We start from the raw sequence: 18,184 nt of genomic DNA, 5'->3' as shown, positions 1-18,184 counted from the left end.
TGCCGGTATTGCACTGCATTTAGGATTGAAGCAAGTTTCTCGTCCAGAGCCATCTGTTCTCACAAACCAAGCATGTATGGATATTTATTACTTTTTGGATTTCTTTTGGATGATATGATTTTCAGAAGGTACAAATACTTTCCACATCCTTGACAGACTCAGATTATCGAGATTCTAGTACTGTACAGAATCGCTTCTCACCACAGTCAACGTGCGTCTAACGTTACATTGGTTCCATCGCCTTTTTTCTGTACGAGCTGGGCCAACAGCGTAGCAAGCACCACCTAGCGGATGCGCCCAGAAAAGGCCCCAGGCATTCTAGGAAGCTTGCCAACGGGTTTTAGTGTATAGTACGTAACTTTGGCCAACACTGAGGTGAAATTCCTCTGTCAGTCACAAACAAGCAATGCTCACCCGCAATGGAGAAGATGTTCAACAGGGACGTCAGCGTGCCGCTGATATTCTAGGATGCAAAGAAACAAAAGCAAGTGTAAGCATCCACAGGCACTGCACTGAAGGCATGGTTGACACATTTGCGTTTCGAGTGTGACCGACTGCCTTGCAGCCGCGTGTGATCACTCACAATGAGAGAACAGACTGGCACCGTCCATATCATACTCTCGGATGTTTGCACTAAAACCTCTAACTTGCTACACCCTCCGTAAAGCCACTAGCGTCTAGTACCCTTATAAGATCCAAGTTACAATATGCCTCCATCTATATAGTCTCCCTGGCATTCATACCTCACAAATCATCTAGAATCCATTCAAAGAAGAGCCCTTCATTTTATTTATAATAACTACTCAACATATACCAGCATATCAGGATTACGCCAATCATCAATCTAACCTTCATTCACTTCCCCTTCGCTGCTCTCCTTCGTGGAATATTTTATTGCAATACCCGCCTCAGAGAATCGTTACTATCACCTCCCCATCACATATTCCCTCGTTTAGACCAGCCACAAAAATTATGCCCAGTTCGACCATCAACTGTTTCTCACCAGACTTCCACACTACCATTGGCTATCGAGGATTGGAACTCACTACCTCGCAACATTGTTTCTATAAATGATACTACTAAATTTGTTGAATCTGTTGCCCTCTATCTAACCTAGCTGACTAGCTTACAGCGATATATTTTTGTTTACTGTTGTACTTTTTGTTTTATTACTAGCCCCTTGTATAATGCCCCACGGGCCCTCGAGGAAAATAAAGGATGATGATGATGATGATGATTACCTCAGATTTTCAAAACGACAAAGTTTTCTGTCGGTTTGAAAACGTGTCTTTCGTATCCATTATTGGCTTAAAACACCAAATTTTGAACGACCTGTCTTCGTAGTCCACCAATTTTGGTAAACCCCCCTCCTGTTAAAGATTGGGTTCGAAGATTTCTCGGTAGGAAACTTGTACAGCAGACTCTCATTAATTCAAACTCCAGGAAGTCACAGATTTTAGTTTGAATTACCAGAAGTTTGAATTATCAGAAATTCATCTAAATATGATACTAGACAACATTATGATTTGTTACACATACAAAGCAAATTTTTGCCAGTTTCCTCTACATAGGCCTAATTATAAGCAAGTACAGGCATAACACATTGGTGAAAGAACTGTGACGTTAACTTTATTCATCCAGCAAAAAAGTTGTCGATTGTGGACTTTTTAGTCAGTACACGAGATCTCAAAACAAAATTTTCAATACCAGCCAAAGCAAAAAGCTCTTTACGGGACTCTTCCTTTGCAGCAGAAACTTCCGGAGCTGAGCGATGTGCTCAAAGGCCTCTGCGGCTGTGACAGTTGGTAGTGGGTCATCCCTTACTGCATCATCATCTTCACTCTCACTGCTGCACTGTGCTGGCATTACTTCCTTATGTCCTCTAATGAATCATCACGACAAACACACACATTGTCGTCAAGACTAGCATATTCCGCCAGCTCGGCGTTCACATTATGTGCTTCAAGGCCAGAAAGCATGATGCCAGTGAGCTGTTCCTCATCCTCGATGTTGTCTTAATCATCATTGCCAGTCCTGAAGCACATATTGTGAATGCCGTTTTTCGCTAATGTGTGCCTGCTTGAGCCCTGTTGAGTGCGCTTCTTTCCGAGCACCGGTGCACTGCGGAGAAGCAACCTCGCGAAAACAAGCTCCGCGGGTATTGCTTCTCTGCGGTGCACCAGTGCTCGGAAAGAAGCGCACTTAACGGGGCCGAGAGAACAAAAAAGTATGAATTAAGCGAAAACGCCGTTCGAATTAAGTGGCTTATAAATACATTAAAAACATAGCGGGACAACCAAAATTTTCAGATCTGTTTGAATTAACCGGAAGTACGAAATATCCGAGTTTGAATTATCGCGAGCCTACTGTACAAACAAGGGACGTTATCAGAAACCTGAGGGAAAAAAAAATTATGGTTAAGAGTAATTTTACTTACAAAAGTAGTCCAATTACTGCTGTGATAATAACTGTAATCAAATTATTACAAGATTACTCCTAAGAGTAGTCAATTATATGTAATCTGATTGCTTGTAATGAGCGTCCTACAAGTTTGGGTATACCGTGCCAACTACAGTGCTGGGCGTGCCCAAAAAAGCATCCAGGATTTTCTTCGCAATGCATTCATGAATGCGAGTCGTAGAATTCTGGAACACTATTGGAGTGTAGCCCACCAGTGGAGTTCTCAGTTTCAGCGTAGCATGTCACTTGAAGCAATAATTAAAAAGGCAGTCTCTTGCATACTAATATAAGGTCAGTGTACTCTGTTGGCGGCAAACATGCTTGATATCGCGACTCGTAGATGGCGCTAGCTTTTGTTACTGCTAAGCCAGTAGCTGTTAAGATAAAAAAGTTTGCCCCTTTCATTCACTATTCTGGCAAAGGCAGAATAGTGCCCTTACCAGCACAAAATATGTTGCATGTTTTACTCAAAATAAATGTCACAAGCACCTGCACTGCCATTTTTTTGGTTTGACGAGAATTGGGCTTACGCAGTGTCGCCTCACAGGAAATTTTTTTTTTATATTGGCGATGTCCTGTTTTCAAACTTTTGCATTCTATCATCAGAGCTAGCCTCAGATTCACACAAAGTCTAAGCATTCTGCAATGCATACAGTCGCCAACCAATTTTTCAGACGCCAATATTTCGGGCTTGTTCAATATTTCGGACCTAAAGGAGGAACCGTGACCTACGAGATAGAAATAGTGCATATTCACGATTGATGTTTCGGACAGCTTAAAGTCTGAAAGTTTGATTTTTTTAACAAAATCGTTGTAAGCGATCAGTGGGTAACATTGCCGAAAAGCCGCCATTTTAGATTTTATGTAGACTGCACACGGTCTGGCTTGGTTTGGCAGCGCTACTCGAGAACTGCTAAGCCTTACTGCTAGGTGACGCTATGCTACGGATTTCTCTCTAGCTGCGCTTCATTATCATCATTGGTACCCTTTTGGTTTGTTAATTCGCCATTCTGCAGTCATGGACTTGCACCTCTCATCTCGTCTTGGTGAATCGTGTTTTTGGATTACGCTGGCTTGGACGTTGTGACCCCATCCGTTTTCCCGCCCTTGTGAAGAGTCGCATAAGAAGCGCAGAAACTACTCGACCATAGCGCTAAAAAAAAAAAACAGTCATTATCAAGCTAAAGGAAAATGGCCGAATGCAAGCGGAGGCGTAACCTGAAGCAAGGCACTACTGGTGGATTTTTTAAGCCCGCTTAACGTAATAAAGGCAAGATTTTTTTACCTGCTTTTTTTTTCCAAACTGCTCTATTATTCGGACAATTTTTCGATCCCAGCGAAGTTAGAAAAATCTGTCGGCGACTATAGTTTATTTATGTGGACAAAAAAAATGGCTCCAATATTTTAATGTGAAAGCATTAACTGTCCCATAGAGCGAACCTACGTCATCAAGTTTTGAAGCCGCACCATACGGCCCGTTCCCCTGTCCCAATGAAGTGAAGCCTGTCGTCTGTAGCAGAAATCTGATGGATAGGTTCCCATTGGCTCTCGCGCAGCATACTTCCAAAGAACGCCACCAGAGAAGCCCTCTCCATGGCGGCGCAGCGCACGCAGCGGCCTGGCCGCTGGTACACTCTAAAAAAAGTCTGTGCGTCTACACACACTCGATTAGCCAATCACCGTAACTTACGGAGGCAGCTCAGCGAATGACGATGCCAAAACATATGTTTACACCAAAAAACGCAGTCTGCGTTGTGACATTAAGTAATGCAAAACATCACGCTTGCTTAATGTCACAACTCAGACTGCATCTTTTGGTCTAAACATATGTTTGGGCATCGTCATTTGCTGAGCTGCCTCCGTTAGTTGCGGTGATTGGCTAATCGGGTGTTGTGTAGACGCACAGACTTTTTTTAGAGTGTAAGAGAGAGCAGAGCCTGCACGGACAAACCGCAGAAAGGCTGCGCGACCGAGCTCAGCACGGCGCAGCCATTTCACAAGAGCGCGCGCTTGGCCGTCGGCCGCTACCTCGGCAGTAGCGAAACGTGGCCGTCCACGCTAGTACGCCGCAGACGAGCTAAGGGAGCGGAATAACGACATTTAAGCTTCCAAATTCACAACTCATAAGAAGTGCTTAGGTGCCCTCGAAATTTGTTTTAATCAAACTTTGTATTATAGTTTTTTATGTGAACTACAACTTTGTGGCAACCTTTTCCGCCCAACATCTGTTTACACAATTCCTATCACAAACTATGACGAAAATATGTGGCAACATATCCTACGAATTATGGACTGTGACAAAACCATTCTTGTAATTTTAGCACATTCTTAAGAAAAGTATTGCACGTTGAAATTCTTTAATTAATAATTAACAATTAGTTATTACAGTTGCCATAAACAAAAAATATTTTGTACATATTCTTTAAAAACCCCAGTCTTGCAAAACTCTTAGATTAACGAAACACCAAATGTAAAAACAAACATTCACGTAGATCCAAGGCCTAGATCTGGAGATATTGCGGACAAGGCTTTCCGTTACAACAAAAAGATGAATTCTGAGCAAACAGGAAAATTGTTTCAGAAAGCGCTTATACACAGCCTGGAAATGCAAATATGAATCAATGGAACTGTTCAATATACACTTTCAGAGAGTAATATTTAAAATACCGTATTTAGTAGCATAATGAACACACTTTTTTTCCCGAAAAATCCACACATATTGGAGGGGTGTGTTCATTATGCGGGGTGAAATTGTTGCATTTACACACTTTCAGAAAATGTCACATTAGGTGCCAATATGACACGGCAAGGTACTGTGGCACGTCTCCAATGATGGAGGTGCACCCACGGCCGGTAGGGGGACGGCACAATAACCACGTTTTATAAATTGAGAACCTTTTTAAAGCGCTTTCGGCGTGCATTTTGCCAAAGGAAAAGCGCCCTACGAAGCTCACTCAGCACAAGAGTAATGTGACCGTTCTTAGGCCTAACCACTTTCATGATTTCACTGTCCGAAAGCAAAACACAGACGACGGCATGTTTGTTGATATCAATGCATACGACAGGCAAGGAATGTCCGGGGCTGGCCGATTCCTCGACCCAAGCTTTGTCAAGTGTGCGCACCACTCGGTTTCACGGTTGATCAGTTCCACAAGAAGACACCTGCAGCATTTACGAGAGTGGCTTGGCTTGGCTTGACTTGGCCCGACTGCTTGGCGGCAAAAGAAAATTGGCTTGGTGGGCTTGGTGGCTAGCTAAGTTGGACATAATTCGAGACTCGCGAAGAGCCGAAAACTGGAAATGCGTTAATTACGTGAGCGAAAAAAAAAAAGTAAAAATATTGGTACCCGTTGTGGCAAGGTACATTCACTTTGCGAGTGCATTCATTATATGAGTAAATACATATACCGTTAAGTACCAACCCATTTGACATTAAGCGCATGCCACTCAATTTTGTAACATTCCTAAAATACACAAAGGACATATCTTCATATATTGTTACAGTGGAGCTGGTAAGGCCTAGGTTCCCAAGGATCGTGTCCGGTACCAAAATCTTGTCGACACAAACCTCCACGAACCTCTGGACAGCTACCGCCATCTATAAGCGACGGCGGCAAGCACACAACCAGTCGGTTTGCCGCCGTCGCTCGTAAGTGGTGGCAACCTTTCCAGCTATCATAGAAGAATAAATAGTTGGGCGCATTTGGTGGGAATTCATCGTAGGAAACAGCGCGCAAAACAGACGAGGACAAAGAAGAAACATGCGTGACGAGCGCAGCGCTCGTCACGTGTTTCTTCGTCCTCGTCTGTTTTGCGCGCTGTTTCTTACGCTCTTACCAGTTTCAGTTTAGACTCAGATGGGCTGTGCGCGTGCCCTTTCGGGGAAAGAACACTGGGTGCAAAAAGAGCGGCGACGTACGCAACAGCGCGAATGGGTCTGCAACCAATGTGAGGCCGCTGTCGCCTCAACTTCCACTGCATCCATCGCTTCAGACTCCCTTGCAAAAGAAGAGCGCATCGCTCGCCTGGAAAGCCGCCGCCGAGAACAGAACCAGCGATGTAAACGATGCCGGCGGGCTACGGGGCCAAGCGCAAGCACGAGGCCCGGCGACGACAGCACTCCACGCTGGCTAAACAGTTCCCGGGTGCGACGGCGAGGTTCCGGAGGGAGTTCGTGGAGAACCCGTTTGGCGTAACATGCGCCGGTGCGGCTTACTCTGGTTCGTCGGAGACTAATCCACAATCGGCGGCGTGTCGGACGAGAGAATCAGGAAACGGGCGCGTGCGCTTTGCGGCAGTATACTGAGCCGGCGGACGTCTACAAAGAACCGGCGTGCAGAACGTGCCGATATTCCCTGCTCAAAGGCGCGGTGCCCCGGTTCGCGACCGTGAACGGCTACAAGTACCCACCCGTACCGGAGCACCTTCCGAGGTAGGATGTGGTGGAGGAACGACTAGTGGGGCCTCGACTCTGGTTCATGAGCCTTCGGCGGTTGACGTGGTATGACAAAGACAACTGGGGACAGTACGGTTGTCACATAACCAATTACCCAATCACAACTTAATCCTTACATTTATAAATACTTCATTTCCACCATAGTACAGCTTCGCTGGTCTTCCTTTTTCACGAGAGTGGAAAGGCTGAAAGTTTTTCTTTTTTTCTTTTTTCAGTATTTTTAGCTTTTTAGGATTGTACCCAAAGTGTCGAATGCACTCACCGAGCCTAAAACAACGGCATTGGAGTACTTCCCAGGCAAGGGCGCTGCCACGCCGAAGATGCTGTTCTGGTAAACACCAGATGCCACTGCCGAGAACAAACGGTTCCCACCATCATGCACAGTAACAAATCACGAAGAAACTAATTTTTTCAGAAGCATGAAGCCAATGCAGCGGGGAGCCTAAAGGTTGGTTCACACACATGCATTTGAGTGTGCTCCACTGCATTAGCATTCCCTCACTACAGCATACGACAAATCTACATTAGAGATCCTCGAGGTCGTTCGAGACATTGTTCTTAGCCTCTAGGACGTCGTCCTAAAGGTTGCCCAAGGCCTCGTAGCAAAAGAAGGAGGTAAACATGACAAATGCTATTGCAATTCATAGACGACCAGCAATAGTCAATTTCGCAGCCAATTTTTTTGTTTCTTTTTGGCCATTGTGATTTCCGAATTCGGAGTTTTTCTAATAAATCTGAATACAAGAAAATTTTACTGGCGAGTGCTTTTCAGTTTTTATCGGATTTATTTGAAAACCCGGAACCCTAGGTATAGTACATAGCTTGGTAAGACACGGCACACTTGAGTAAAGTGAAGCGGCTGTCGAGCATTTCTATAGAAATTAAAAAGCTAGAAACTAATACTGTAGTTCATGCCGGGATTCTTTGGGGAGAGCTCTAAAGTTGTCTTGATCTGAAACCTACAATTTCTAAACAAATTACAAGCACCCTCTTTCCAATTGTTGACAGTGCATTTTAGCAAACACAGATGAACAATGCTACCAGTCATCTGCTCCCTGTATGTTGAACAATAGAAAATCATCCTAAGCACCGCGGTCAAACGATGAACTCCGGCAAAAAGCGCGTTTCACATCAACACTGCATGACCAATAAGTGAAAAGACTGAGTGTGCAGGTAAGCTGGTGGTAGCTAATCGTGTCGTTCAACATCCGAGACTGTAGTGCAGAAGGAACAGACACAGAAGTCGAAGGAACAGACACAGATTAAGGGAATGTCTCAAACTCCACGGAGCTGAGTTTGAGGCGTTCCCTCCCGTGTCTGTTCCTTCAACTAAAAGTTTTCACTTTTCTGCACCACAGCCTCAGGTCTTAAACGACATGATGATCAATAAGCTCAGGAGGCCCCCTTTTATGGCTCTCTATATTCACCCCCAAAAGAGAAGCTGGAACGGAATCAGTGACTCACTGTTCAACACCACCACTAGTCCCATGGTGAGGTAGAAGAAGGTGATTGGCCCTGCAAAATAGATGGAGTAATTAACGATCCAATATTCCTCGTCCGCCTTTAAGTATAGTACTACCGGGTTCAAAAGAAAACGAAACCCGGGTTTTCGGCCCACATGAATAAGCTACAAATTGCGCAAAGGCTGAAACTCCATAAGAATGCGACGCTCACGATGGCGATAGAACATGAAAGTTTGAGTATGTGACATTACCTGGATCAGAAGTTTAAAGGGAAACAAAATTTCTTTATGAGCCGACGTCCACCCAAACCTAATTTCGTCAAGGCAAGAGCTAACGATGTGGGTACCTGCAGCCTTGATCTCGGTAAAATAAACTTGTCAACAATGAAAACTACAGTTTGTCTTGCCGACATCGGTGGAATGGTACCATACATTCTAATGATATCTGTGTTACTGAGAATGGTGTTCAAGTAACTGTAGCAGAATGTTCTAAACAGTGTGCAAAGTGTTACTGAGAATGGTGTTCAAGTAACTGTAGCAGAATGTTCTGAACAGTGTGCCAAGTTTGTCAATACTGCACAACAACCTGCTATGACAGATAGCCTTCGAAAACTATTGGCAAAATGACAATGAGAAACCAAACAAATAATTTGTAGTTACCAACAGAGTGAGAATGGCGTGGTGCATCTTTCGAATATACCCTGCACGTGCCCCATGCCTTCCACCATGCTTTGGCTGCACGCATGCACTCAAGGTGCACAAGACGCCGAAGCATTGTCAAAGATAAGAAGCTGGCACTGGGGGCGGGACAACTGAAGCTCCTCTCTGCCGTTCTTCACCATGTCAGTGAATATCACGGTGCAAGATACATATTCATTCATTCATTCTTTTCACTCGTTCTCGTGCAAGTTGAAGCATGGTGGCGCCAGTGTGCAAATGGCCCTCAGACGCTTCCAGTTCCAACTAGACGGCAGGTTTCGCACTAATTGCGAGATTAAACCTACGCACTATTTTTGGAGAGTGGTTCCTTACGCCACTCTTACACACAATTCACTCTTACGGTGAAAGGATGACCCATAAAAATGAGAAAAATATACCCGGACCAGAGGTGTGCCGGGGCTAGCGGATAGAAGGCGTCACCGAGTATGCCGCCAAACGAAAAGGAAAAAATAGGAGGTCGACACCAGGCGCGTCGCAGGTGCCAGGTAAAGTCCTCTCCTCGCCTTGGTTGCAAGCGGCACCACCAGATAGCTCCTCGATATGTGGCTAATGGTAAAACCTGTTGCGGGTCTGGTTTCCCATGCTTCTTTACGGGAGACAGGCCAGTCTTTAAGGTAGTTTTCTAGGTGTGCCATGTCATGTAGAACTTCGAGCTTGTGTTACGCGGTTTGCTTAGACACTGCTTCGTCATTGACCCTAGTTTCGTGCCTCAACGGCGGCAATAACAGTTATATGAACGCAGTGAAGCAGAGAAAGCTACGGCGCGGTGTTCAAGCCAGTGTCCGTCAAGGTCAGAGCAGACACTCCAAGTGGGAACAGCGCGCGCTTGGGTGCCTTGGGAATGAGAGACATTTTTGGGCCTTGTTTGTTTCTTTTTTTTTTTTCTTTTTTTTTATTGCATTGCTTGGACACCGGAGACGCTATCGACTATACTCCATTTCACTAGTTGTGTGCAGTGCAGGCAAAGGCAACGCCAGGCAAAGAGAGAAAGGGCAAGCGCTAGGAACGCGGGATGGGAGAGGAGGGCAATGGAGGGAGGGGAGAAAGGGGGAGCTCTAGGAATGTTAGAAAGGAGAGGAGGTTTCTATTCTCGTTCCCAGCCTTTATAGTGCTTGCGCTTTCTCACCTTGCCTGGCGCTACCTTCACCTGTACTGCACGCAACTAGTGACACAAAGTATAAGACTACTCAAGCATGCGTTAAAAGGACTTTATCTGGTCGATCGCGTCGTAACATTTGCCATGCGGAGAGTCCTTACCTATGTGCATCTTATGCCATGGTAAATATAGGAAACGCGACAAAATAAAACTCACAGTGCGTCGAGTCCACCATCGCAAGGACAACGGTAGCTATGAAGATGGTCACCTCTACGAGAATGCTTATGACAATCCGTGGGGTGAGACTCCGTTGCCTGAAAGAAAGCGGAATTGAAGATTCACATTCAATCGCCATCTATCTCAGATTGTCTCCGTACTGAAGTCCGATGCAAACTTTCTGCCTGTAAGTACCAAGACAATGCAGAGTCGGATATGAACTCGCTACAGGATCTTTGCTTTTCGATATTCACAAAAACGTTATGTATGCAAACTGTGAATAATGCAACAAGATTAGAAAGCAACAAATTCATTATGACTCATCGCTTTAAAATTGACACTTTTAGGAACTATTTTTATTGAATGTGTCAATGAATAGAGCTGCCTATTCACAAATGTTCTGAATAGCACAATAGAGTGATAGAGTGTGCTTTCTTGATAATATTTTGAATGCTTTGAGTGGATTTGCTTTTAACATAGTATCAACCGACCTGCTCTGGCTTTGCGGCTGGCAGTATGTTAGAAATAAATAAAAAGATGTAGACCCCTCCACTTCACGTGAAGATGGAGGGTCAGCGAAGCTGTTATCTTTGACGACCTCACGGACGACGTCTAGGACAACCTCAAGGACAACTTCTAGAACGACCTCGAGGACGATCCCTAGGATGACCTCGGGGAGAATGTCTAGGACGAAATCAAGGACGACGTCTAGGACGACCTCAAAGACGGCCACAGCATCAAGCCATGGTGTAACATGAGGTCATGTTACGTGGCAGTGTTGCATCGCGTCGCGTCACAGTGTCACGTCACCTGGCGTCTTGGGAAGTGACCACGGTGTCCAGCTGCGGTGTCTGTGATGTCTTGTAACGTGGCAGTGTTACAAAATGCCATGGGTGATGTGACACCATGGGTCGTGCAATAACATGATGTTAAGTAACCCGCGGTGCATGCCACAGACAGGACGAACTCCGAGTTCGCTTCTGTTTGAACGCACTTCTGCCCGAAAAACATCTTTTTCTTTTCTTGGTTGTGCTTCGCTGCCCCTCCCTGCAATACTGCAACGTATTTCATGCCCAAGCAGGCGTGAAGTTGGACTGGGCTCGCAAGAGATTCTGGCCTATACTAAAACTTCAATGATACTTTCAACAATTATCACCCCCCCTAACACATCATCCACAGCTCTACACCTGCCCCAGAAGCCAGTGGCGCTCACCCGAACTGCAGGAAGAGGTTGAGGAAGTTGCAGAGCAAGTTGGGCAGCTGAGAGGCCAGCGTGATGTAGCCCAGGAAGTTGATGCTGTATTCCTTCAGCTCTAGGCTATCTTCGTCGTCCTCATAGCTGACATTGCTGCTGATGTTCACAGCCAGCTTGTAGTCTGTGAAGTACTGGGGAAAAAATGCAGAGGCCATGAAGTCTCCAGAAACTTGGGAGTTTTGCGAGAGAGCGAGTTTGCCTGTCACTCCCTTTTGGAGAAAGAGTAATCCTACTGTTTTACACCTTTTAGAAAAATGGAACAGATCTACCCACAATTTTAACCCTGGAGAATGAAGACAAGGAGGACAAACACGACACAGATCTCCAACCAGCTCGCCTGCACCCTTGCTTTAACTTCAGATCTACCCTTCACTACCATTATGGAAAAGAGTAAACCTACCATTTCACTACTTTACCGAGAAGAGTAAACCTGTCCCCCACTCCCGCCTGCAAAGAAGAGTTACTGCAAAGGAGTTTCTTTTCAGGGGCCCTTTAAAGGAGAGAATGAATCTGCCCTTCATTCTCAATTGGGGAAGATAGTAAACCTATGTTTTCACTCACTTGCAGGAAAGAAAGCAAACCCATCATTTGACTCGCTATAGGGAAAAAAAGCAAACCTGCCCTTCACTATCTTTAGGAAAAGAGAGCAAACCTGCCCTTCAGTCCCATTTGTGAAACAGAGTGAACCAGCTGTTTTAGTCCCATCCAGACAAGCGCAACGACAGCTGCCCTCACCGACTTGGCATTGATGAACATGTTCCAGGGCATAAGGGTCCCGACTCCGTGGAGCACCAGGATCAAGTACAGGAGGTTGTAGCTGTCCTTGGGGCTCCCTTTCAGGCCCAGGCTGAGGGCCTCGAGGCTCTCTGGGCGCTCTCCCAGCGAGAGCGGGAGAGTGGCCACGGCCTCCCCTTCCCCCGGCTGCGGGAGCAGCCCCTGACCCTCGTCCAGCCGCCGGAGGGCCAGTTCCGTCTGCTTGTCCCCCATGGCCGTCCCTGCGACAGCCGCTCCTCACGAGGGGGGTCCTGCAGAATAACAGAGGGCCTGCGCATCTTTGCCAAAGCTCTGTTTCTACAGAGGTTTTACAAGTATTATCCCACCATATAAAAGAAAGTATTTGTCCGTTCAAAAATGTTGTTTTGGCAAGGTTTTGCCAGTGGATCCCATGTAATTTTTGTGTATCTCATGGCCCACTAATGTAGCAGTAAAATTTAATACATTTTTGGGGGATCAAAGTGTTGTGACATTGTGACATGGTCAACATAGAGTCGCACTTTTCCCACTAAATCTAGCGGAGAAATTTTTCTGCTAAACTAAGCGAGAATTTAGTGTCACGTGACGTCGCAGTGCCACATGATCCCTGTCAGCTAAAATTAGCGGGAAGCAAGTCCACTAAATTTAAACGGGAGTGTAGCTGTGCAGCAGTGTGTAGCATCTTAACTGTCACAGTTTTCATTTGCAGGACACGGCACGGGACGGGAAATTTTTGATAATTTACTGGTGATGCATGCCAATAGCAACACACACTTCCGGTGGTCTATTACAATGCAGAAAGAAAAAAGCACATGAAACGTTCTAACACTATATACACAAAAATACTGAACAGGGAAAAAATGCACATGTCCTATGCCAGTATATATAAATAAAGGAGGTGCACGGATATTCCATACATTGAATAAGTTCTGCACAGTGTTCACTATACCATTAGATTCAGCACTCTTTTGCTCTTTGAAGAAGTATCAGAGCCATTAAAATACTACAAAATTATGAATACCTTTATGTTTTAACACTTTTATTGTTTCTAGAGAAGTTGTCTATTTAGTATGAATGAATGTGCCAAAGATTGTCCCTTGAAAATTCAAATAAACTTCAATTCCATTCTCAGATCTTTCACATTATACTTAACTTCTTCATATGTGGTTGCCACCTTCCCTCGAAAGGAAAACTGGTCATGCCCTTGGTCATTTCATTATTACACTGAAATCTCGTTACAACAAACGCCAATTTAACAAATTTTTCTAAATTATGAAAGTTTCGAAATTGTTTTTACAAATGCCTATACTAGCAATGTAGAAATAATTCAATACCATAAAATTCAAAATAACGAAGATTTCATAATAATGTATGTAATTTATGCGCTCTCATGTATGAGCAACACCTCACTATTACGAATTGATAGTGCGAAATTCGGTCATTTCGTGGTATGGGCGCCTCCAACTGACGACTATCATCATCATTAGACACTGGGTATTCATCCATCCTGTTTGACTATGCAGCGTATACCCGGCTAAGGTTATTTTCAGATCGCTGTGTCCATTGTATCACCGTGTTGCTGCTGTTTTCTTTCCTTGTGTCGCGAAGTGAACCCGCAATTTCTTGCCGCACGTAAAAACGTGTGGCAAGAAGAAGCGGAAGCAATTTTCGCTACAAGATAAGGTTGACATTCTTCGCGAAGCAGATGGAGGCAAGAAACAAGTAGAGGTTTCCCAAGAATGTGGCATCGTCCCGCCGACTGTTGCAACAATACTGAAAGATCGCAAAAAGATCATAGAATTGGGTCACTAACGGTATCGAAACTGAAATAATAGTCAAAACGCAGGCGAGCTGAAGACGATGGTGTGTTGTCCCCTTTTTGTTTCCTTGTCTCAAGGTTTTAATACTTAGGTATTGAATCGTTTGTGCAGCAGCACTAGTCTTGCACCCGCTGAAAGAAGATGACAGATTTCTTCAAATAAATGTACAGTGGGCATTTGCGTGCTGTGTTTTGTCTGGCAGTCAGCATGGATACATTCGCTGATGCCCTTATCGCAAAAAAAGGTAAAAATGCAAGTTTTTCATTATTACGATATTTCAAAATAACATATTACAATTGGCAGCCCAGCGATATTCGTTATACCAATATTCCACTATATGTGAGATTGAACTGGAAAAGAATGTTGACAGTCCATATTATACAAATTAAATTTATTTTATCGCAAGCTTCCCAAAGTGAAATCAGTTAAAAGAGTAGATATAGATATAATACAATAGCGCATGTGAGTACACAAATGCACAACATTGAACTCAATAGCATGCATAGATACCATTTAGTTAGAAGTGCCAAAATCACATCCCACACCTCTACTCATTCTGTGCGGCAGGGATGAGTAAGCACTCAAGCACTCGGCAATGTTTCTATTGTGCACTGCTCCTAACACACGCAGGCTACAATTTTGCTAGACTTCAGCCTTTTCCAGAGACACAGACAGCGCATGTTTCAGCATATCCTAGTGTTTGGGCAAAGGCCTCAAAAAAAGTGCTAAATAAAATAAAATCGACAGAGTTTGAAACCAATGAGGCAAATACATTTTCAACATATGGATGTATGTGACTGAAAAGGAAACAAGCAGAGAAGTGGGAAGAAAATGGAAATGCGGTGACCGCCCGCCTCCATGGATGGGATAGAACGGCAAGTGTCTGTCAAGATACGGAGAATTGTTAAACCCACCCCCCCGTGATGGCACAGACCTCTATTGTGAGGACAGGGCTTTTTGGACGCCCCTTTAGATTTTAAGATGCAGTCGTTTCTCACGCAAGCTTGCTCACGTGCCTTCTCTACTTGGGAGTCCACAACAGATTTGTGTGTATTTTGTATACAGAAAATCCATTGATGCTCACTTTTTTTGCTAGTTTTGCATTGACAGAGTGAAACATATTTATAACACCCCTACCCCCTCCTCCACCCGCCCCGCCCCCAACCCCCCCCCCCCCCCGCCCCCCCCGCGCCCCCGCCCCCCCCGCCCCGCCCCCCCCCCCCCCCCCCCCCCCCCCAAAAAAAAAAATCAATATGTGGTTGGATAGTTAAAAAAAACGGCAAATGACGGCAGGTTTTAGACGCAAGCTGGCACTGGCCTGGTATCCAAGAAAACCAGGCAGGTGGCAGCCCTATCTTCATAGCAGTGCGCCATACTTTGTTGCAGGTTAAGGAAAGCAGGAACAGCTCCTCCCACTAAGTCCTCCATTCTTTCCCCATGAGAAGAGCAAATAGTGGAGAGGAGGAGAGTGGAGAGGAGGAAACCACCAATCATGGCAAGGAGAGGGCTTTGAAAGAGAAGAAAAAAAAAACATTTGATTGATTTTTTTCTTAAAGGACAGACATTGTTATTTGAGGCAGAAAATACTAAAAATACACATTTTTGAAATTGTCTTTCAAGAGTGACCAGCACTTATCGTCTTGTTCTAAAGTATTTTCGTGATATAAGACTCTTTTATCTTGATGTACATATAGTCTTCGAAACATAGTAAAATGGGTCTGTACATGTTTTTTGCTGTTATTTCACAATTAACTGTTTACACACTTCGCTATTTTATGCACACATCCACATGCACACATCCAATCTTGTCATTTTTTTTCTTTCCCTGGTAGGTGTATGTGAGGTATGCAATAAGGATCATAAATATATTAAATATAACATAAGGTTTTCTTTAGATGCCTATTATGCTTCCTGCAATAACTACTGATGAAACTGAAAAATTGAAGGGTAATAATAAAACCTATAAATCGTTCTAGAGATTTCATTTACGCCTTATTGGATTCCACAGAGGTTTCAGTCTAATGATAGTTTATTTTATGACTTCAGTATATCAATTTATCTTAATCCTTCCCATAATCTTTGCAAATGACACTTCTAATATTAACAAAACTAATTAGGCTACATCAAAACCAAGCACATAGTCTAGTCAAATTGTAAAGGCACATAGGCTATGTAAATTTCATTTTGAATTGGATCACAAGGTATATAAACAAAATCTCTAGAAACAGTGTTGCTCCTTAATTTGCAGCAGACTACAGGAGAAAAAAGCGACATGCCTAAGCACTTCAGTCGGCTCAATGGTCCCAGAAATTTGACTCACTACTGTAGACCTGCCTTCTTTCGCTGTAATATTACACATAATTTTTGAGAACAGCGCAAAAAAAAAAAAAAAAACGGCCTAGAGCTACATTAGAATAAGTAACATTCAAAACGAGCGCGTTTGTAAATATACTTAAACAACCGGAAAGAATAAACAGAAATTCGGACGAAAACAGAAGCATACAACTCTTTCAACTCTCAACGACATTTATTTCCTTCTCCGCTCCCTCCCCTGAACCTGCCCGAAGGCCGCCGTTTGAACGCAGCCGAAATAAATGTCGTTGAGAGTTGAAAGAGTTGTATGTGTCTGTTTTCGTCCCGAATTTGAGCTTATTCTTTCCGGTTGTTTAGAATAAGTAATGTCGTTATTGCTCTGCTTGCCATGTTACACTGTTTTACCTAACTCTTATCACAAAGCATTTTTTTAAATTTTTTTCTCTACACAAGTGAAATAGATTTCGAGCAATAAAGTTGCTCCTTTTCATGAGTAGTCTCCTAGAAAAGATTTCCAGTCGTGATTTCTTCAAGATTCAAGCTCAATTAACATTAAACATAAAATATTCATATTTGAAAACATTTAAATTCGATTTGCAGGTAAATTATATTATATACATTCGGTTTGCAAGAAAAAACATTTCATATTCACAGACCTCTAATAAATAAGTCGACGAATGGAGTGCCATTAAACTTTTAACACATTTTCTTTAGGGGGAGCATTGGTCACACTCAAACTTCGTGAGCATACGCTTATAGAAAAAGGAAATCAAAGGAAAAGAAAAATGTGTTATTCCTATGGAAAGGAAGAAAAGTGGAAACAAATCCTCTGGTTGATGCTTGTACTCACAGATGGCACCAGTTTTTGTTTATTCTTTTGTTCAAACATTACCCCACATTGCCTGGAGGCATTATTGCAGGGAGGTTACAGTTTTGGAAAAAAGACATATCTTCATTTGTAGAGCACACTTGGTCTTAAGTCGATATATTCCACTCTGCAATGGTTTTAACACACAAAAAAAAAAAAAAAGAAAGAATTCGCATACAAGTTTGTCCTGGTGTGGTACTCTCGGATTTTGAAAACGTGAGCAGTCCGCCTGGAAACATAATGTGGGTGTTTTAAATATATTTCTCTATTAATACCGGTTTCAATATCGTATACAAGAAATCAAAACTTCAATCTCAACTTTTTTCGTCGGGAGGAAAGTAATCCTAATTCAATTCTCTTTTCATTTTAGTGCACCTCTCCCTCCATTAATCCAGGGCAAACCTAGCAGCTGTTTTGAATTCTTTCCAATTTATCAATCAAGGTAATGTGCGAAGGGTCCCAGACGGCACAGGCATATTCTAAAATTGGTCTGACACATGATAAATATGCTTTTTTTTTTTTTTTTTTTTCAAATCAGGTTGAGAGAATTTCGAGTTCCTTTGAATAAAATTGTGCGCCCTGTGGTGCCACCTGTGAGGAGCAGCATCAACTACTAGTTTGTTTGTTTTTCTCCCCGTGTGTAGGGTTAAGATTTTTCTTTTATTGTGCTTCTTTCCAGAAACCTACGCACATGAAATTTGAGTGCGATAAATGCCCCACCTAAAGACATGTTTGTGAAAAGTTTCACTGTACTACGTTCCTTAG

General features: G+C 43.6%; 1 protein-coding gene across 1 annotated transcript in view; it reads right to left on the bottom strand.

Moving 5' to 3' along the window:
* Positions 1 to 12,693, bottom strand: part of LOC8026656 (equilibrative nucleoside transporter 1) — a 33,929-nt gene extending 21,236 nt beyond the window's left edge. The window contains exons 1-6 of the mRNA XM_042287609.1: positions 12,401 to 12,693; positions 11,624 to 11,796; positions 10,411 to 10,508; positions 8,381 to 8,431; positions 7,179 to 7,264; positions 415 to 463 (exon numbers count right to left, since the gene is read on the bottom strand). Of these exons, the coding sequence (XP_042143543.1) occupies positions 415 to 463; positions 7,179 to 7,264; positions 8,381 to 8,431; positions 10,411 to 10,508; positions 11,624 to 11,796; positions 12,401 to 12,652 (709 nt within the window). The 5' untranslated portion in view covers positions 12,653 to 12,693. The remainder of the gene's footprint in view (positions 1 to 414; positions 464 to 7,178; positions 7,265 to 8,380; positions 8,432 to 10,410; positions 10,509 to 11,623; positions 11,797 to 12,400) is intronic.
* Between the last annotated feature and the right edge of the window lie 5,491 nt (positions 12,694 to 18,184).

Source organism: Ixodes scapularis, unplaced genomic scaffold (assembly GCF_016920785.2).
Source record: "Ixodes scapularis isolate PalLabHiFi unplaced genomic scaffold, ASM1692078v2 ptg000022l_1___fragment_2___debris__unscaffolded, whole genome shotgun sequence".
Taxonomy (NCBI): domain Eukaryota; kingdom Metazoa; phylum Arthropoda; class Arachnida; order Ixodida; family Ixodidae; genus Ixodes; species Ixodes scapularis.
The sequence above is the reverse complement of the archived record's forward strand: the minus strand, read 5'-3'. Positions and strand labels throughout refer to the sequence as shown.